Raw genomic sequence first — 21,273 nt, forward strand, 5'->3', positions numbered from 1 at the left:
AGCCCCTTTTAAAGCCATTCAAGCTAAGGGAGGGAAGGGATTTCCAGTAGAGAAATCTTATCATCCTAACTAAACTCCAGTTCCCATAATTCTTTGGTGATAAACATGGCATATATATATATATATATCAGATGTGTCTACACTAAAACTTATAAAATAAATAAGTAAATAAGTAAATAACACCCCCCCACACACACACACACACTGTCCTGAATGTATACATCCATCCATATCTCTATGATCCTTCTGTAAATTATTTTGTAAATGATGGGAGTTGTATTCCAACATCTGCTGGAGTGCTCTAGTTGTGCAGCTCTCTAAGAGGTGGTGATTGGCCCAGGTTCACCAGGATGAGGTTTTGCCAACTTTGACTAAAGCTAGTCCCCCCAAATGTGAGAACTTTTTGTTCAGCTCTAATTTAAAAGCTCATACCAGAAAGGTGAGAATGGGATTGTGTCACCACAATCCCATTGAGAACGGCATGGCAAATCTGCTATTGAAACACACACAGGCATACCAACAACAGTGACCGAATTAACAGAGAGCCCTGGAAAGCAGCAATTGATGAGCAAACAGAAGATATGCAGGACCCATAAAGCACTGTCTCCCCCGCCCACATGTGCTTAATAGCTTCCAAACTATTCAAATGCTACTAATGCTATGCATTAAACAGATGTTTGAATTTTCGATAGCATGTCCTTAATTTTGCTTTATATATGGAAATACACCACGGTGGCAGATGGCTGATAAAAATGGAAACCCTTCTGCCAAAGACATGTTTTACTTTGTTCCAAAAATGCAGATGCTGTGACTGTTTTACCTCCTTTCCTCTCCTACAGGAATATAGTATTTCAGACTCAATTTGACTAAAAATGGGATCCATGACATGGCTTACACATCAGGGCTTTTCAGACTTTCCACTATCAGGGAGAGTGACCAATCAATTGTTCTCCCAGGTGATTATAACTGCAGGAGATGGTTGAGTATTGTAGAACATTTGGGGGGCATGCTCTGTTTACATCGGGCAGCCACAAGCCCCCTTTGGCTTTCCAATGACTGTGTACTAACTGAGAATAAAGCCTAGGACACTGTTCTTCATTGCAAGGCCTGGGAGCCAGTGGTTTACAAAAATTAACCTACAGTAGAACTCCATTAAAATCACATTAAAGCATTAAAATTGGTTAAAACAATAAGGACCATAAAATTATCACAAAAAGAGGTCATTCTCGTGGCCAGCCAAAGATTCGTAGGAAGGGGGGAACCAGGATACAGAGGTTTGTGTGGAGACACCGGTCTTGCTCCTACCCAGAGCCTGCCATATTGGGGAGTCCACCTTTGGCGCCCAGGCTTTAACCAAGGCAGGACAGAAACCTCCCCTTGTCCTACCTTGGCAGGCGAGTGTGTGTGTGTGTGTGTGTGTGTGTGTGTGTGTGTGTGTGTGTGTGTGTGTGTGATTGCTCTGGGCTCCAGTGCTCCCAGATGGCTGCCCGCCATTTTTTTCCAACAGGTCAGGGGGAATGAGAGTCCGGGCAGAGTGGAGCGGCAGCAATGCCGAAGGTGGCCTCTCTGCTGTTCCCGCATTGCGTTGTGGGATGCGGGAGGCCTTCCTCCTCCTGATCCCACTTTGGGACTCCGCCAGTCAGGGGTTCACCTAGGTATTTTTGGCGCCTGGACCTGAGGCTGAAGGGCTTGGAGCCTCCTCCACTGTGAGGCCCCCCCCTCTAATTTTTTTCAAAATTCCTAGTCTTTGCTGATTTGCTGCTGCTACTTCCCCGCCGCTGTTGACCGAGGGAAGGGGCCTACGTGCACCACTGCCGCCAGTGTACCGATTGTGTGGGCCCGCAGCTCGGTGGAGTCCGGGTGAGCTGTTGCTCATGTGGGGAAAGATAGGTAGGCTCCTGCCTTCCCCACCCCCAGCCTCCCCAGCTCCTTTGGAATCAGTTGTGAGAACGACCTTAAGGTTGACATCCCGGCTAACAATGCACTTGCAAAGCGCGCAAAGTTGCACGAGCGCAGGAAGATGGCACCATTGCGCTAGACATTGGGGATTTGCCAGACTGCACTGTTGTGCTCTTGCACAAAAGTTCCCATAAAAACAGATGAGGCCTGCTGCAGGTGGCACAACGGTTGCACAAACACAAGTGTGCTTGTGGTAGTGCAACACTCGTCTGGGACGCAGACTGAGGATAACTTCTCTGTGCAATATCCTTGCACTAGTGCAGGGCTGCTCAACTTCGGCCCTCCTGCAGATGTTGGCCTACAACTCCCATAATTCCTGTTTATTGTCCACTGTGACTGGGGATTATGGGAGTTGTAGTCCAAAAACAGCTGGGGGGCCTAAGTTGAGCAGGCCTGCTCTAGTGCGATGTCCTTTTTGGTGGGTGCATCGTTAGTCAGGGTATCAGCTAAAGGCTCCACAGCAGAAACCAAGGAGACGGAGCCAAAACAGACATTTGCTTTGCAATCAATGCTGGGGGGAGGGCCTTAGTCTGAAGGCAAGTTACTAATTACCTCAAAGTTCTCAAAAGAGGAGGAGAAGCAAGATGGAGAGAGTACAGAATCGACGGAACAGCATCTGACTACTGGAATTTTTTAAAAAAAGTTTCCCTCCATTGGTCATCAGCACTCACACCTCTAGGAACTTAGGAACATAGGAAGCTACCGTATAATGAGTCAGATCATTGGTCCATCTAGTCAGTGGCACTCCACATGTTACTGAACTACAACTTGGGAAGTGTGAACCGGCGCAAGGTTGAGCCACTTTGCCATCGGACCGGCCCAGTTCGAGGGCTCACCCTCGGGCCGGACAGGACCCAGTTCAGCTTGACCTCGAGCCGAACCCCATGGGCTGGCTTGCAGCCAGTTTGGGAATTCTAAAGTTTTTTAAAAAAAAATTAAAAAACCACTCACCGCTTAGTCCAGGGGCCTTGAGGGGTGCTCAAACCGAACTGGGCAAACTGGTATTGTGCACACCCCTAACTCCAACTCCCATCATCCCCAGCCATAATCAATTTTAGCTAGGGGCAATGGGAATTGTAGTTAAGCAACATCTGGAGTACCACAGGTTGGGAACCCCTGGTCTACACTGGGTGCCAGTGGCTCTCCAAGGAGTCTCTCTCAGCCTTACCTGAAGATGGTGCCAGGGAGTGAACCTGGGACCTTCTGAATGCAAGCATGCAGATGCTCTTCCATTGAGCTATGGCCTCATTCCATCTAAGGAATATCTTATAGCACTCACATGTTGGTGCCCATCCAAATGCAACCCAAGATGGACACTGCTTAGCAAAGGGGACAATCTATGCTCACTACCACAAGACCAGCTCTCATAAAAACTCTCTAAAAACTTCTCCTTTCTAAAAAAAAAAAAAAAACCTCCTTCAAATATACAAAACAAAGAGCAGCAGAAGCCTTGGGTAAACCACGAAATAACCATTAAGTGCTTTCTAAGAGGAGAAGTGGAAATGAAACCCCAGGATGAATGCAGCAGCTTAACACCCTTATCTCCCAAAGCGGTGAACATCTGGAAATCTGTGAATGTTGACATTCACATGGGATCACCAACCATCCCAAATAAATATCGCTAGTGCTTGAAAAACTCCGAGATATACCGGTGAAATGTTGACAGTCACTTAATTGTCAGTTTGCATTGGTGCATGTACCCAAAAAGCACGGCTCACAGCTATTTTTTTTTTAAACCCAACTATGCCTGCATTCATGACCACGGCAAGTGCAATTAAAGGGTTAACTGAAATCATCAAGCCCATGTGGAGTGTGACATGAGAACTCAGAATTTCAGGGCAATCCCAGTCAAACCACTTCACCCAAGCCAACCTGTTCAGTCATCTGGGGAAAAGGTGAGTGTAAAGCAGCCTATCTCCCTTGCCCACCCCATCTGCCCAGCGCGATTGTGAGAACCGTCTCTGTGTGGAAGCAAGGAAAGAGGAAAACCTGGGTAGAAGTGCTCGTGTGGAAGCAAGGTAGGAGGAAAACCTGGGTAGCTTCTCCTCCTACCTGGCTTCGATACAATCACTCCGACCTAGGTTCCTCCTCCTACCTCGCTTCCACACAGCTGAAGACTAGGAGCCCGCACAGCTCCCCAAACCAGGTCGTTTTTGATTGTGTGAATGACCTCAGTATGCTACATCAGTCAATAAACATGAGTCAGAGACGTGAGTTTGGGGCAGTATAAAAATATGTTAAATAAAATAAAATAAAATAAAATAAAAACATGAAGAAGAGGGAAAATAAAGACTGGTTAGAGATAGAGGCTTTACTCATGAGCAGCAGAGACTGGCCTAAGGGAGCCCAGCCCGGTTTCTGATGCACCTCCCCCCCCCCCAGTTAAAGGAGGTTAGCGGTGGGAGCACTCCGCTACTCCCATTGTCGTTTTGGCCATGTGACACTGCGGTGCAGCTCTGGGCTGCGGCGACTCATGAGTAGACCCCTGACAGGGAAAGCTAAAACATGCTTCCTGGCGTCAGGGGGCTCCCCAAGAATGCACTGCAGTGCAGACTTGTAGGGTGCATTCTGGGACTTCCAGGGGCCAGGAGGTCCCTACAGAGCCAGTAGTTGTGCGGGCGGCCAATCCGGCCACCCAAGGCAAGCCGCTCGCTCGTGTGCGGGGAGAGCGGGTCAAGCCCGCTCTCCCCACAACCCCCCTGCAGGCTCTCCGCACTGTGCGGAGAGCCTCCTAATCACACCAAGTCCTGTTGGAAGAAAAGAGTCTGCAGCCAACACTGAAAGGGCAGCAGAAAGGGAGCAAGTCAAATTTCCCATAGAACTGATTGTCACCCGTGAGGCTGTGCACACGAGCAGCCCAACCCAGGCTAGGGCAACCCAACCTGCACCGGGATCAAGGCCAATCCTGGTGCTGCCTCCTGCGGAAATCTGGGGGGTTTGTAACCTGGCCTTTAACTTGGGTTAGATGGCAGGAGCACGGAGGAGCAAGTCCAGGATTGTGTGCAGCCCAAGCATACACAGAGTCAAGTGCCTAGAGTGCCCAACTCTATGCTGCTTGCCCCGTGCATTTAGGGGTTCCTGGAGGCTGGGACTCATTTTCCCAGTCTCCAGTGATCCGCGCTGCCAGGAGCAGCACAGATTGTGTGGGCGTGTGAGCAGAAGGTCCCAAGTTCCCTCCCCGGCATCTCCCAATGGTGCTGAGAGAGATGCCTGCCTGTAACCTTGGAGAAGCTGTTTCATCTTGCCCCTGCTTTAAAAAAAAAATGTTCATAACTTATAGCTTCATTGTTTTATTATATTTTATAACAACCCATCGCCTGCAGCAGTGTCCTGGAGCGCAGTGGGATACAAATATTTGGATGGATGGATGGATGGATGGATGGATGGATTGAATGAATGAAAGAAACAGAGAGATCTTTGGCCTGATTGAACCCAAGCTTGTGCCTATGTTTACATTGCATTAGCTATTCTAACAGCAGGAGTTTACAGTCCCTCCTGGGCTGTCGAAACAGCAGAGCCATGGAGGATTCTAAAATAATTACCGTCCCTTTTCTAATTACAAAAATGAGGCTTCGTTACACACAGCATATGGGGAGGCAGCCCGTGATTCTGCCTCCTGACTTGAAAACTCACAGGCCCTTCCGAAATGTTAGAAGAGGAGATGTATATTCTCTGTGGATACGCTGATCCTTCCATTTGCTGGTAAACACACACACACACACACACACACACACACACACACACACACACACGTCTTATCACAGGAGGTGCAGCATCCTGATCAATAAACCCATCTACAGCGGGATGCAGCCGAGATCCTTGAAGAGGAGTAATCCCTTCCCAACTATCCCTCACAACCTCCTTGAGTAATCCAAGTGCTTAAGCGGCGACTCGTTGTAATTTAATGCACGGGGATAATTAAAGCGCTGTAATACATTCGCGTATCAGTAACTCAGTCATGAACCTGCAACTCTCGTCTAGAAAGATTAAATTCATTACCACCGACAGATGCACCCAGAGCAGCTGGCTGAACCTAACAGACCTGCTTTAACTACCCTCCCTTGATCAAGTGTTAAAGCTGCCTGAACTTGGCACTGACTTCCCAAACCGGAAAGCGGCCTATGAAACTCTTCCCATTGGAAAAATACGGTAGTTCAACAGGCAGCAAGGGAAGGGAAAGCATGGACAGCAGCTGGCTGGTCGGGTCCCTGAAATGCAGATGGAGAAGACTGGGTTAGGCATTGGTTTGTTACCTGTTTGAAGGTGACACGGGCCCCAGTTGGGGAGAGAAGAGCTCTCTCAAGCCACAAATCCTTCCATTTCAGGAAAGGATTAACCTGCTTGTTCTGGGGAGACCACATTGAGTGGGGATGCAGAAGCAATGCAGGTGGGCAGTGTTCCCTCGAACAGGGATTCCCAGCTGCTATAGACTTCAACTCCCAGCATCCGCTGCGTTGACAGGCCATATGGCTAGAATTTATTCTGTAGAACGTCTTTGTCCATGTGGATCGGGAGAAAACAGCTGGGGGGCCAAAGTTGAGCAGGCCTGCGGAGTTTAAACCATCCAAGCCTTGTTCTTGGAAGTTACCTCCTTTCAACCTGGGACAGCATTGAATAAAAGTCTGCAGTCTACTCCAGGTCTCTGCCGGAGCAGAGTGACGGCTGACCCTCTTCTTGGGTCAGCTCATCCGGCCTGTCCTCTGGTCTCCAGCCCTGCTCTGTTGTGACCTCAGCCTGCCCGGCTCTACTCTGTGCAGCTCTCTGGACCATTGCTCACTGGCTACTACGACCGGCGTGGTGAAGGCCACATACGGACAACAGGCATTGAAAGAGAGTGCACCTACCACAATGACGAACACGGCTGGGGCCACGAAAGCCCAGATGGCCCCGTTCTCCAAAGAAAGCCAGCAACTGCAAAGAGATTAAAAAGCACTTACTATTGGCCTGCGATTGTCGGAACAAAGCAGCAGGGTTTCGATTTTAGCAGGGAGTGATCCCTGGGGACTCTGCACTGGAGGAAACCTAGGAACATAGGAAAATGCCTTCTACTGAGTCTGACCATTGGTCTATCTAGCTCAGTATCGTCTCCAGAGACTGGCAGCAGCTTCTCCAAGGAGGGAACCGGGGACCTTCTGCATGCAAGCAGGCAGGTGCTCTTCCTAGAGCAGCGCCATCCCCTAAGGGGAACATCTTACAGTACTCACAGTATATATAGTCTCCCATTCAGATGCAAACCAAGATGGACACTGCTTAGCCAAGGGGACAATTCATGTTTGCTATCACAACAAGACCAGCTTTTCTCCCATTTCAAGCCTGTCCTCACGACCATTGTAGGGTGGGCAGGAGGGGAGGCAAGCTCACACCCTATGCCTCCCAGACGGCCCAAGCCCCCGGTTCAGTTTATTTACCCATCCCCCACACGATCAGGCTGCAGCATGCTCCGGGGGGGGGAGAAAAACCCAAGTTGGATCCTCCAATATCCCACAATGCATTGCACGAGCAGCAGAGAGGCAGCCCTCAGGACTGCAGCACCTCTCCTCTCCCTGGCCCCACTTTCCACAGAACCCTTTGGTAAAGCAGCCTAGGAACATTTTAAAAAGCACCAGCGCCACCTACGGCCCAAAGCAAAAGGTAAGATGGCTCTCTGGGTGTCCTCCCTCATTTTTAACCTGGGTAGCGGATCTGGGCTACCCAGGTTCAGAACTGCTGGGTCAGGAGGGCTCCCAGTGACCCAGATGACTAGAGATTCCTGGGTTCACCCCTTCCTACCCAGGAATCTTTGATAGTGCGAACAGCCTCCTTGGATTTCTAACCCGGGCTTTTGTCACACCTCTTTCCCGATAAGTTCTTGCTCCTTTTTTAGCTACTCCTGCTCCCATTGTACTTCAACAATGGTAGAGCACACAGATCTTTATATTATTTTTGGCTAACCTAGAAAGCAAGGATGCTTTGGTACATCAAGAGAGTGACCTAATGGAACTTCCCAACTAACTGCACCTGTGCAGTGAGGAAGAGGGAATTTCTGACAACCTCTCTTCCCCAGGAAGCCCTCTGTGCCATCCTAAGAATCTGTCCTTGAGGGCTGTGCAACCCTTGGGGACATATTTCTGAGTGGCACAGGGGGCTTCCTGGAAAATATGTGTGTGTGTGTGTGTGTGTGTGTGTGTGTGTGTGTGTGTGTGTGTGTGAAGAATCATCCGTTCCCCTCTGCACCAGCACAGTTAGTCTGGAAGTGCTGCTAGGCTGTTTTCTCACTGCACGTGCACATCCATGTTCTGCACGTCAGCCACTATTATGATTTGTTATCTTGTTTTTTTATTATTATTATCTTATTATCTAACACAGTCAGACAGGTGTTATTGACTGGTTTGTTTTATCCAGACATTGAGTCCTTCCCAAGGACCTGGGATGGCTGAGTTTTATTGTCAATTGTTATAGATATTGTCACAGAATATAGGCTGTTCCCAGTAAAGCTGCTTTTTGTAATTGGCTGATGGTGATTTCTGTGGCCCCTCTGGTGTTGAGGTGCTCCTCAAGGTCTTTTGGAACTGATGATGATGATGATTGGCTAGAAATAACAAAGACAAATACAGGGATGGAGGAATGCAGGGGTGAAATTTTCCCCACCACTTATGTGCAATCCATGAAGAGCTTCACAAGATTCATGTATGGCAGGAGTTCTCAAATTTGGGTCCCCAGGGGTGGTTGTATGTATGCATGTATGTAATAAATTTGTATACCCCCCACTACCGAAGTCTTTAGGTGGTTGACAGCATAAAACAAACCAAGAATAAAACAAACCAAGAATTTAACAGTTACAACATATAAAAACCAGAATGTCCACAACACACCGAGTTGGACTACAACTCCCATCACCCCCCGACCACCACAGACTAGGACTGAGGGATGATGGGAGTTGCAGTCCAACAACATCTGAGGTCCCAGATTTGACAACCCCTGATGGCTACTAAAGATGTACTGGAGCAGGGCCAGTGAATGTGGAGCAGCCCTATTGCTTTTTCCTCCCCACATAACAATCTCGGGCAGGCTCTTGCTTGTGCGGATACATGACAAATGGAAAGCAGCAACTGCCTCTTCCGATAGGCCTCCAGGTGGTGGGAGGGGCGAACACACGGTGAAAACACATGTAATTTGTCATTTCTGGCAGCTGCACTAAGTAACATGTCATTCATCATCGACAGCTCGCTATGGGCATTATTCTTTCACGCAGCGAGAGAAAATAACCAGATCCCCTCTCCCTTTCTTCCAGCTGTCAGTGAAGAAGGGGAAAGGGATGGGGATGGAAAGAAGCCCTTGACTCATCTCTCTCTCCTTCAGGTGAGAATGACGGAAGAGGAAACAAGGCCAGCCCTGATCCAAGAAAAGCATGAGAATGGTGTCCTGGGTCCGGACAATCAACTGGTTTGCCCCCAATGGTGGGATGCAGTAGTGGCATTACCGTCTTTTCCACAGGGGTGTGTGTGTGTGTGTGTGTGTGTGTGTGTGAGAGAGAGAGAGAGAGAGAGAGAGAGAGAGAGAGAGAGAGAGAGAGAGAGCCAGCGAAGGAAAGCAGATTCAGTAAGAATTCTGGGCTGACCCAAAAGTCCTCCTGTGAATTGTTTGACTCAACATTGAGAGGGAGATATTGCCCCACCTCCCACTTGCTTGCTTGTTGGCTTGTTTTGTGGACCAGGATCTTGTGGCAAAGGTAAAGTAAACTGTGCTGTTGAGTTGCTAAGTAGGGTCCACCCGGGTTTGCATTTGAATGGGAGACTATATGTGAGCACTGTAAGATCTTCCCCTTTGAGAATGGAGCTGCTCTGAGAAGAACATCTACCTGCTTCCATGCAGAAGGTGCTATGTTCCCTCCCTGGCATCTCCAAGATAGGGCTGAGAAAGATTCCTGCCTGCAACCTTGGAGAAACCGCTGCCAGTCTGGGTAGACAATACTGAGCTAGATGGACCTATGGTCTGACTCAGTATATGGCAGCTAGCTAGTTCCCTCCATCTTTCTTCCTTTCTTCCTTTCTTTCTTTTCTGGGGCTGTACTAAATCGCAGAGCATCTGCTTTGCAAGCAGGAAGTGCCAGGTTCAACCCCTAATATGTTCAAGTATTGCTGGGAACAATTTCTATACGGAAACAGGGCTATAGGTCAGGAGGAGAGCATCTGGTTTGCATGAGAAGATCCCTGGTCTAATCCCTGACCCCTCATGATAACGCAAAAATAGCAGGGAGAAAAGCTGGCCTTGTGGTAAAGTAAAATAAAGTTGTACTGTTGGGTCGGTGTCGACTCCTGGCACCCGCAGAGCCCTGTGGTTGTCTTTGATAGAATACAGGAGGGGTTCACGATTGCCTCCTCCCGTGCAGAATGAGATGATGCCTTTCAGCATCTTCCTAGATCGCTGCAGCCCAATATAGGTGTTTCCCATAGTCTGGGAAACATACCAGCGGGGATTCGAACCGGCAACCTCTGGCTTGCTTGTCAAGTCATTTCCCCACTGTGCCATTAAGTGGCTGGTCTCGTGGTAGCAGGCATGAATTGTCCCCTTTACTAAGCAGGGTCTGCCCAGGTTTGCACTTGAATAGGAGACTGCATGTGAGCACTGTAAGATATTCCCCTTAGCTGTTGGGTCCATAGATCAGTGGCAGAAGGTCTGCTTTGCATGAAGAAGGTCCGAAGTTCCCTCCCTGGCATCTCCAAGATAGGGCTGAGAAAGACCCCTACCTGAAACCTTGGAGAAGCTGCTGCCGGTCTGTGTAGAAAATACTGTGCTAGATGGACCAAGGTCTGATTCGGTTCAAGGCAGCTTCCTGTGCTGTTATGGCTGCCACTTTGCCCCACCACCACTACCCCCGCCAAGCCCCTAAGGACCGATTGGGATATACCATCTGACCCAGCCCATGGGCAATTTCTGCCCATTCCCCCCTGCTCCTCCTCCTTTCCAGACTTACTTTTTGTGCTCTCCATAGCTTCTCACAGATGAAGTTACCGAGATGACACAGATCAGCAGCGGGCAACCTGCAAAATTTAGAGACAGATATCACTTCATTAAGAAAATAAATAAATTGCATCCCAGATTTCCTTTCTAGCAGCAGTAAGCTCACGGCTCTGACAGGCTTCTGAAGTGTAGACTGCTTTAGTGGGTCTGACTATGATGTGGAACGTCATGAAGCCCCTGGTTCCAACGTCACCCCAGTGGTGAGTTCACTAGGGAGTTATTCGCACATGGCTTCATGCTGCGGAGTAAATGTTGAGCAAAGCCACTTCGAATTCCACTTGAGGCACTGAGGGAAGCAGCCCCTCCCCTCTGCTCTCGGGTTTTATTTTGGTGCCGGTTCACATCACATGCCTCTGTGTTCTCCTTCTAGCCAATGGGGGGGTGCGGAGAGACAGATTTCTAAAGCCTGTATCTGCATTCCTAAAGACTGTATCCCTCTTTTCATGTTAATGATTCTACGTCAGTGCCTCTCCCTATTTGCTCTGGCAATTTCAGAAAAACTCACTTAAAACCAGCATTTTAATAACCCAGAAAGATATCGAGATAAGCTAGAATTTGGAAGACAAAGCCAGATTTGTGTGTGGAGTGCTTCCAATGATCTTAGGAAGAACATATGAAGCTGCCATATACTGAGTCAGACCATTGGTCTATCTAGCTCAGTATTGTCTACACAGACTGGCAGCGGCTTCTCCAAGGTTGTGGTCAGGAGTCTCTCTCAGCCCTGTCTTGGAGATGCTGCCAGGAAGGGAACTTGGAACTGTTGGAAGTGATGCAGTGAGGACAATTCATGCTTGGGTGTAGTGATGAGTGTGTTCTTCTGCCTTTGTCCAGAGTGGCGCATGCACAGATCTCCTGTGGATGGAATCCTCCCCATTCATTACAGTACAAGGAGGGAGACCGACATGCATGAAGCAATGCACAATGCAGCTTGATCTGTTGGAATGAACAGGACCGTGTTGTGTTCAGAGGAGTTCCAGGCATGCAGCCCCTGCAGCCAGAATAGATTAGTGTGTCGAGGGGTGAAGCATTTAACCCACATGTTCTTGGGCAGAGGTGTATGTCTTTCTCATTGTGGGTGGTATCAGCATATGCATATGATCGCCAAGGCCAATCCCTATGTTCTGGTATTAGTCCCTGGAAAATCACTCTCCCCTCTCCTGATTTTTGCCTCTGCGGAAGATTTTGGGAACTTCTTTGGGGGAATTGTGTGCATGTATTCACCAGCTTCTAGGAACACTTCAGAAGCAATTACAGAGTAAACAGCGAGCGCAAAAGAGCATTCAGGAGGAGAGGTGTCTGAAGCATTCATCTTTGCTTGAGAATGGGGCATGGCAAGTATACATGAGTGTATACATTTTCAGCTGTGAAGTTGGAGGCATCGGTCTCTGAATAGATACGAGGCCTCGGGACTGATGTAATCCTCCCCTTTTCTCCCAGAATGCAGTACAAGAGGGCTCCTTAACATGCAATACTATTTCCTTGCAGGGTTATCCGGTGCTATTTATTTGAGAAAATGGGCCTGCTAGAACAGTGGAATGGGTTCTTAAACTTGACACGTTTTATTCATGGCTTTCTTCCATAGGCTACCTTTGCGGCACTCAGAGAGTGTAACTAGCTAGTGACATTATTATGCGGTATCCATGCCGATCATGCTATCTCTAGGGAGACTTGGTACTTTCTGTTTCGGAAGCTATTTTTATCCGCTTGGATTGGGAGCCATTGACTCGGGAGTGTTATTAAAGGAGATGAGGCTGATATTGCTTCACTGGGAGGTACTGCTGAGAGCAGAAGAGGAAGAGATTAGATTCCCTAGCCGCCGCCGCCCCCGGGAAGATTGATCAAAGATACAGAATATTGTTATCAACAGAGTCAAAGGCAGCGATCAGTGACTGTGGTTCAGGGCCACATTTATTGGTTAGCTGTTGTGGGCAAGTTAGGAACATAGAAACATAAGCCATTGTCATATACTAAGTCAGACACTTGGCCCATCTAGCTCAGTACTGTCTTCACAGACTGGAAGCGGCTTCTCCAAGGTTGCAGGCAGGAGTCTCTCTCAGCTCTATCTTGGAGATGCTGCCAGGGAGGGAACTTGGAACCTTCTGCATCCAAGCATACAGGTGCTCTTCCCAGTGGCCCCAACCCCTAAGTGGACTATCTTACAACGCGCACACATGTAGTCTCCCATTCATGTGCCAACCAGGGCAGACCCTGTTTAGCAAAGGGGACAACTCATGCTTGTATTAGTTTTAACTAATATCTTGCTGTAGGACTGTGAGCATCGGGGGGGGGGGGAAGAATCCCAGTGTTGGAATTCCTGCCCCCCCCCGGAGGCATTATTATTTTATTTTATTTTATTTTATTTTGCATTTATATCCCGCTCTTCCTCCAAGGAGCCCAGAGCAGTGTACTACATACTTAAATTTCTCCTCACAACAACTGGCCCAGAGTCACCCAGCTAGTATCATGGCTGAATGGGGATTTGAACTCGGGTCTCCCCGGTCCTAGTCCAGCACTCTAACCACTACACCACGCTATACTCCATTAGAGTCCAGGGCAAGTGTCCCAGGTAGCACATTGGTGGGGGGGGGCTTTAACCAACTGTCCAGCACTGGCATGGGGGCAGCTGGGTGGCACAGTGATGTTCAAGAGCTTGGGGGTCAGGCAAGGAGTAATGCTGGCAGCCAGGGAAGTTCTGTGGCTGCTGAGAGTACGGGGGTTGCCTTCTGGGATTGTCGTCCCACTCAGGACTTTTTCCATTGCTCTGATGCCCCCTGGGAGTGGGGGCTGGGAAGGCCAACAGTGGAATCCCCCTTTTCCTGATGTGCATAGTCCTACTGGCAGTAGTTATGATCCCCTTTCTTTACAAGAGAACAGGGGCCGGTTCGTATCATATCGCTGCCATTCGCTGCCCTCATTAGGAATATGTGTTAAATATCATGGTTAGATACTTGCAGGCAAACATTCCAGGTATGAAAAAGAGACTTCCAAACATTTCCCCAAAGACCACCTTTCCCCATATCTGCCCTTTGGACGAGTGCTTTGGCTTGATCTCCTCCTCCTCCGGCCCCCACCCCACCCCACCTCGCCCTGTTCCTTGGTGTGGTGCCCAACCAGTCAGGTAACACACTGCGAATGTGACGACATCAAGATGAGAAACAGCCAATCAGATCTGGCTTTGCGGAAACACTTCAACACGAAGTCAGTGCTTGGATGGGTGTAGGGAGGGAGCCCATGGGGGTGGGTGGGAGCAGAAGGGTGTCACCAGTGGTCTGACTGAGTATAAAGCAGCTTCCTATGTTCCTAGAAATGCCAGTGAAACTCAGGCCTACAAGACTCAGACGTGAGTTTCCAGGCTCGTGGTGTGTGAGCCAAAGAAGAGGAGAGCCTTAGGAGCCCAACATGCTTCTCCAGGGAGTTATTCACACAGGGCTTCAGGCTGCAGGCTAAATGTTGAACAAAGCCACTTTGAATTACATTCCCCCTCTGCTCTTGGGTTTGCTTTTGATGCAGGTTTGCAGTGCATGCCTCTGTGTTTTTCTTCTAGCACTCCTTGGATAGGAACACAATGATTCTACATCAATGCCTCTCCCTATTTGCTCCGGCAATTTCAGAAAAATTTTCTTGAAACCAGCATTTAAAAAACCCAGAAATGCTTCAAGATAAACTAGAATTCGGAAGACAAAGGCCAATTTGTGCGTAGAGTACTTCCAAGAATCTCGAATGGACTTCGGGGTAAGTTTGGCTGGTGTGTGAAAAGCACACACTCTCTTCCGGAGGAGATTTGGGGTAACAGCCCTGTCTATAAAAGCTCCAGGTGTGGTTGAAATCTCTGCCTGTGAATTCCGCTCCGACCCACACCCAAAGCCTCTTCTTTTGGGAAGCAAACGACAACCGCCAATGTCTTCCGGGGTTTTTGCTCTGGCAGACAAGCAGCATGCTGAAGAGCTGCCCTTGCTGCCCCCACATTACAGGTAAGTTTTCAAATGGAAGAAGGGAGAGAGCTTTGGAAACTGTGCACTGGGTTGCTAGCATTTGGGAGTGAGAGTTGGGAGCAAGTTTAGAATGGTTCAAAAATAGCATAAGAACAAAAGAACATACGAACAGCCCTGCTGGACAGGGGTGTAGCTATCATTGAGCAGGTGGGTTCAAGGAACCCGGGCCCCCAACTCCACCCCTCCCTATTTTCTTCATTATCTCCCTCACTCCGAGGGGCCACCAGGGAGATGGACGAACATGGGCTCCCTCTCCCCTAGCTACGCCTCCGCTTCTGGATCAGGCCCAAGGAGGCCTATCCAGCCCAGCATCCTGTTTCACACAGTGGCCCACCAGATGCCTCCGAGAAGCCCACAGGCAAGAGGGGAGGGCATGCTCTCTCTCCTGCTGTTGCTCCCCTGCAACTGGTATTTGCAGGGAAACCTTTGCAGAAGTGATTGTGTGGAAGCAAGGGAGGAGGAAAAGCTGGGTAGCTTTCCCTCTAACCTTGCTTCCACACAATCGAAAATTGGGAGCACACACAGAGCTCCCAAACCCAGGTAGAACACAGTTTTTGATTGTGTGAATGACCTCAAGGGGTGGAGTGGGGAGAAGCTACCAGTCAGAGAAAGACTGTGCTGGGAAATTGCACCCCTCTCTCCCATCAAGAAAGCCCCTATCTTGGGGGTTAGATTTCTCCCTTTTCTCTTAATTGATACAGAAAATATTAAATATCTCTTTAAGTCTCTCCGTTTCTTCAGGACGGAGCAGGATATGAAATGGAGAGAAATGAATAAAGGTGATACAGTTTGAAAACATGCTAGCTTGGCAGACACACTGAAGACAGCTCTGCTTAGGTGGTGCACCGCCTTAATGTGGCTGCTTTTTGGAAACACATTTCAGATGTCCCCGGGCTTCAGCTTGATTATTTATCAGCTTAAGACTGCACTGGAGAAGAAAATTAAATTGAGAGTTCCCTGGCAAGACAATAAAACGTATGCAGATGAAACGTGGGGCAGTCATCTGGATAACAAGAAGAGCTAATTCCATGAATGTAAAATGGTCTGCAGGCCATCCAGCTCCACTCTTCCTTCCGCGGGTTTAATGGGATATTAGAAGATAAATGGGCAAAATCCAGGCGGTGCTTGGTGGGCCACGGAGGGTCTAAATACAGTCAGGTTTTGTTACTCGGAAATAAGCAGATTGCCTCACTAAGACCCAACCATTTGAGACACTGTGGAAAGAGAAGACCTCAGAAACACTTAGGGTCATAACATTGGATTTGCCTCGGAAAATTACCTACGGCTCATACATCACCCACAATAAACAAAGGTGCTCATGCCTTCCTGTGCCTGTTTGGGAGTACAGCAGTTACAGATGAACTGTAAGACTGAGACGATATTGCACAGTGGTTGAGATATTAAAGATCAGTGTTGGTGTCAATCTGCACAGGAGCCCTTACTTTTCGCTGCTCTATTCACAGGCAACAAAAATGGGGGAACCCTTTGGGCATTTTTTGCAGTGAAACAAAATTCAGTACAAAACAAGACAAAATTTGCACTGAAACAAAATTCAATTTGTGTGTGTGTGGCGGGGTGGGGGGTGATGGGCAGGTGTGCTCATCAATATGATAAATCCAGATGCATTATTTGCAGTGCTTTATCAGTGTGTTCATGTGCTCTAGTGCACTGGTGAAACACCACACAAATGCAATCTCTGCTTGATGTGATCATCAGTATGACCGGCTGAGATTCATTATGTGCAGTGCTTGATCAATGCAGCTGTGCATTAGTAAAACACTGCACAAAATTTCTTATCTGGCACAAGAAAGCAGACAATCTTGGGTCAGGACCAAGGCGCTGACTCCAGATATATGTTCATGCAGAGTTTGAACACTGTCAAACTTCTGGGGATGGGCCAACCTTTCTCCCCACCCCACTATTTAAAGCTTTGGGGATGGATGCAGCTGCACTTGGGGATGATGGTCTTTTCCATGGTTAGCTTCCATCACTATTTGTTTTTTACCCAGAAAGCACTAAAGAATGACACTTTGTTAAGATACCATAATTCCTGGTGATTTCTGCGGAAAAAAGCATGGTGGCTTCCTGTGGACCCACATGAAGCTCACAATTTATTTACCCAGAATTCACCAGGATTTATGCTACATCAGTGGCCGGATTGCCTAGAAGGGGAGGTTCATACATTCATATGTCTCTGAAATATTTAAGGCCATGGAGCCCTAAGGAGCAAGGCTCCAGCCCCACTTCTAGATGGTGAAGGCATTCAAACAATCAAAAACTGTGTTTTGATTGTGTTTTTCCTGTACCCAGGAAAACCTGGGTAGAAGTGATTGTGTGGAAGCAAGGCAGAGGAAAACCCAGGTTTTCCTCTTGGCTTGCTTCCACACAACCGAAAACTGGGAGCACACACAACTCCCAAACCCGATTTGGGTTTTGTGCTTCAAATCCATCATCATAGGGACATAGGAAGCTGCCACATACTGAATCAGACCCTTGGTCCATCCAGCTCAGTATTGTCCACACAGACTGGCAGCAGCTTCTCCAAGGTTGCAGGCAGGACTCACTCTCAGCCTATCTTGGAGATTCCACCAGGGAGGGAACTTGGAACCTAGATGCTCTTCCCAGAGCGGCTCCATCCCCTGAGGGGAAGATCTTACAGTGCTCACACTTCTAGTCTCCCATTCATATGCAACCAGGGTGGACCCTGCTTAGCTAAGGGGACAAGTCATGCTTGCTACCACAAGACCAGCTCTCATCTACTACTATTGCTGCTGCTGCTACTTATATACCACTTTTCAACAAAAGTTCTCAAAGTGGTTTACATAGAAAAATGAATAAGATGGTTCCCTGTCCCCAAAGGGCTCCCAGTCTAAAAAGAAACCAAAGGCAGACACCAGCAACAGACACTGGAGAGAGACTCTGTGCTAGGGCTGAATAGGGCCAGTTGCTCTCCACCTATTAAATATAAGAGTATCGCCACTTTAAAAGGTGCCCTTTTGCTCAGTTAGCAGGGGATAAGTAAGCTTATGAGATCACTCAGCTGTGTGTGTGTGTGTGACCCTATCGACTTCACAATGCCTGGACAGATTGGATCCAAATTTGGTACAGTTGTAGGGACACATGTTGAAATCTCCGCAGCGTAGTTTGTGATGATCATCATCCACCCCAATTCAACATGACGGACGTGTGAAAGTTTGAGACGCAAGTGGGCTAAACTGTGAAGATGGTAAACATCAATTGAGGTCTCAGCGAAAGAAAAGTAGCAGCTGTTAGTTCTTACCAGAACTTCTTGTTTCTCCAGTGATGTCTTTGAGAGTTTGCAAGACTTTCCCAAGAAAAAACTTGAAGAACCTGAAATCCCTGCACTGCCTTTAGATGGTTGATTGAAATAAGAAAGGCCGATAGATAGCTTCCACCAGCCCTAAGTCCTGTAAACAAGCCCTGCTTCTTCTGAGAGCCTCGACTTAAGATGTGTGTATTGGTTTGCCGACAAAAAGGTATTTATTTCCAATTTGCTGGGGAAGAATTAATCTCAGCCAATATGATTTCTTTTCATTAGGTCAGCCTAGTCCCTTGAAAAAGACCCCAGGGACTGTGCCTAGCATAACAGCAAAGAAGCAGGTGCTTAATGGACAGAAATCTATCTTTCTAACAGTTCAGAGCCCAGACTCCTCCAAGCAGAAATCCAAAAGGAAAGGGTTTTTTTAAAAGGTTTTAAATTGCATGTGAGACTGCAGAGAGGTTAGGTGCACAAGCCCAAAAACAATAATTTCCCATATGACAAACTATCTCATTAAGCAGCCCACAAAAACCAAGTGGGTGTTGGTGTGTGTGGGGAGGTGTATTGTTTTCTAAATGTGATACACTAAGCTTCAGATGCTGTTCTGAATCACCAAGGCAACAGGGCATTTTTTAAAAAATAAATATCTGGAAAATCAGAAAAGTGAACTGCACTTTTGGAGGGAGGCTTTAAAAGGTGCTTTTGGACAGGACCCAAATGTTTCTCAAAAGATTCCACCACCACCTCCCACAAAAAAGGTTTGCCTTTGCCCTACCTGTTTACAATCCTGATCAGTTGCTGATTTGGACGATTTAAATGTTTAAGATTGCCCTTCTTCCTAGAAATAGTGGCACCATCCTGTAGCCTATCAGATCTGTCTATATGATGATGTCACTGAGGGCAAACAAAGCTCATTCCGTGTGAGGGCAATGCTGCTTCAGGGATGTCCCCTCACTCTGAATATGCTGCATGCACCCTCTGGCACGTTCATATAGGCAGGTTTGGTTGGCGGTATGTTGATGTCATCGTTACTAGGCTGAAGCTTGATTGGAAGGGAAAGAATAGTGCCAACGCTGCAGTCAACCGAGACTATGAAGAGGCACACAACTGCACTGGTCACTGTATGCCAAATATGGGTGGGACATAGGCTGTCTGAATGGACACCTCTCTCTGCAGCCCATTCTGGGAGAGCCACCAAAATACACCACCCCACCCCCAAGATGGAATGCTTTGGGGGGGGAGGTGGAGAAAAAGATTTGCATCACCTTAAAAGGTGTGTTTAGTCCACTCCGTGCAGAAATGAGGCCATTACTCATGGCTGTGAAGGCTTGAGGTCTTACATCATTTGGGAGGCAATGGTGGAGATGGGATTTTTGAAATACGGCTGTTGAGGAGGTGAGGACGGAAAGAGTTTCACGTGTGGGTGACAACATCTACCACATAGGCAACCATTTAAGGGGTGTTTCGATGAATGCCCTACAGCTACCGGTGCCCCAGAATAGCCTAGGTGTGGAATATCCCAGTGACAACAGTAGCGATTACTATGTGATGGTTGTAATCAGTTTTTTATGCAGCTTCTAAATGAATCCATGGGTGGGGGTTGGTGGTGATGGCCCAAGAACTTTTGCCGCCTGAGGCAGGATGCAAAGTGCTTTATCCTTTGGCCTCCTCATCTGTTTGCCCACCCCACCAAACTTCTCCTCCTCTGCACCCCACGCCCCTGCCTGGCTTGGTGTTAGGAATACAGGGAGCTGCCTTATACCCAGTCAGACCCTTGGTCCCTCTAGCTTAGTATGGTCTGCACAGACAAGCAGTGGCTTCTCCAAGGTTGCTGGCAGGAGTCATTCTCAGCCCTGTCTTGGAGATGCTGCCAGGGAGGGAACTTGGGACCTTCTGCATGCAAGCAGGCAGGTGCTCTTCACAGAGCAGCCCCACCCCTGAAGGGAATATCTTACAGTGTTCATGCATGAAGTCTCCCATCCAAATGCAAACCAAAGCAGACCCTGCTTAGCAAAGGGGACAATGCCTGCTTGCTGCCACAAGTTCCAGCTCTTCTGGTCTAGCAAGGTGAGGAGAGCTATTTCTGTTCCACTCCATGTGCATCTATATGAAAAGGGAGGGACAGAGCTGTGTTCTTCAATGTACGGTCCGGGAGTCAGTGGTGGGCCCCGTCAACCCTAAGTGTGGCTGCCTAACTAATCATTCATTGGACCTGTGTGAAGCCTCGGTCAAAGCTGAATATGATATACCGAGTTACCTCAGAGAGCGCCTTCTTCTGCATGATCCCCACCGCACGTTAAGGTCATCTGAGGAGGTTCGTCTCCAGTTACCACCAGTTCGTTTGGTGGCAACTCGGAGGCGGGCCTTCTCTATAGCTGCTCCGGGGCTGTGGAATGCACTCCCTGCGGAAATCCGTAATTTGAATTCTCTATTAGCCTTCAGGAGAGCCCTTAAAATGTATTTGTTTGGCCTGGCTTTCCAGGGTTTTAAAACCGGTTTTAATATTTTAACCCGGTTTCGGGGGTTTTAATTACTGCAATTGTTTGATTCTTGTTTTAAAATGTTTTTGAATTGTTAATGGTTTGTTATATTTGTTATATTATAATGGTTGTTATATTGTTTTTAATTTTTGTTGTAGCTCTTTATTGTTTTAGTGGCTTGTTTTGAATTGTAAACCGCCCTGAGCCATTTTGGAAGGGCGGTATACAAATCAAATCAAATCAGATCAACAAACAAATAAATAATAAATATACAGTCCCCCTTGCAGCATGTATGGATGACGCTTCCCACCTGCAGCCATTCCCTTCAGTGCTTTGACCAGCACCAGTGAGGCTCCTTTAAGGGAAGCGGAGCCTTCCTCAGCCCCTGCACCGTTTTGGAAGGCATGCTCAGACTGGTGGGAAGGGTAGCCCTCCCCGGCACTTTCCTCCTAGACCAAGAGCTGTTAAGAAAGGGCTCCGTCTCTCTTAAGGGGCCCTCCCAACACCAAAGAAGGCCGAGGTCAGCACCGTGGGAAATGTGCACCCTCTCTTTAAGAGAAGC

The 21,273-nt window shown here is 48.1% G+C and overlaps 1 protein-coding gene across 6 annotated transcripts in view; it reads right to left on the bottom strand.

The window, feature by feature from the left end:
- Positions 1-21,273, bottom strand: part of ADGRD1 (adhesion G protein-coupled receptor D1) — a 218,311-nt gene that overhangs the window by 46,174 nt on the left and 150,864 nt on the right. For all 6 annotated transcript variants that reach the window (XM_053280100.1, XM_053280102.1, XM_053280099.1 and 3 more), the window contains 2 exons: positions 10,913-10,979; positions 6,804-6,870 (listed from right to left, as the gene is read on the bottom strand). In XM_053280100.1, coding sequence (XP_053136075.1) covers positions 6,804-6,870; positions 10,913-10,979 — 134 coding nt within the window. The remainder of the gene's footprint in view (positions 1-6,803; positions 6,871-10,912; positions 10,980-21,273) is intronic.

This window comes from Hemicordylus capensis, chromosome 15 (assembly GCF_027244095.1).
Source record: "Hemicordylus capensis ecotype Gifberg chromosome 15, rHemCap1.1.pri, whole genome shotgun sequence".
Taxonomy (NCBI): domain Eukaryota; kingdom Metazoa; phylum Chordata; class Lepidosauria; order Squamata; family Cordylidae; genus Hemicordylus; species Hemicordylus capensis.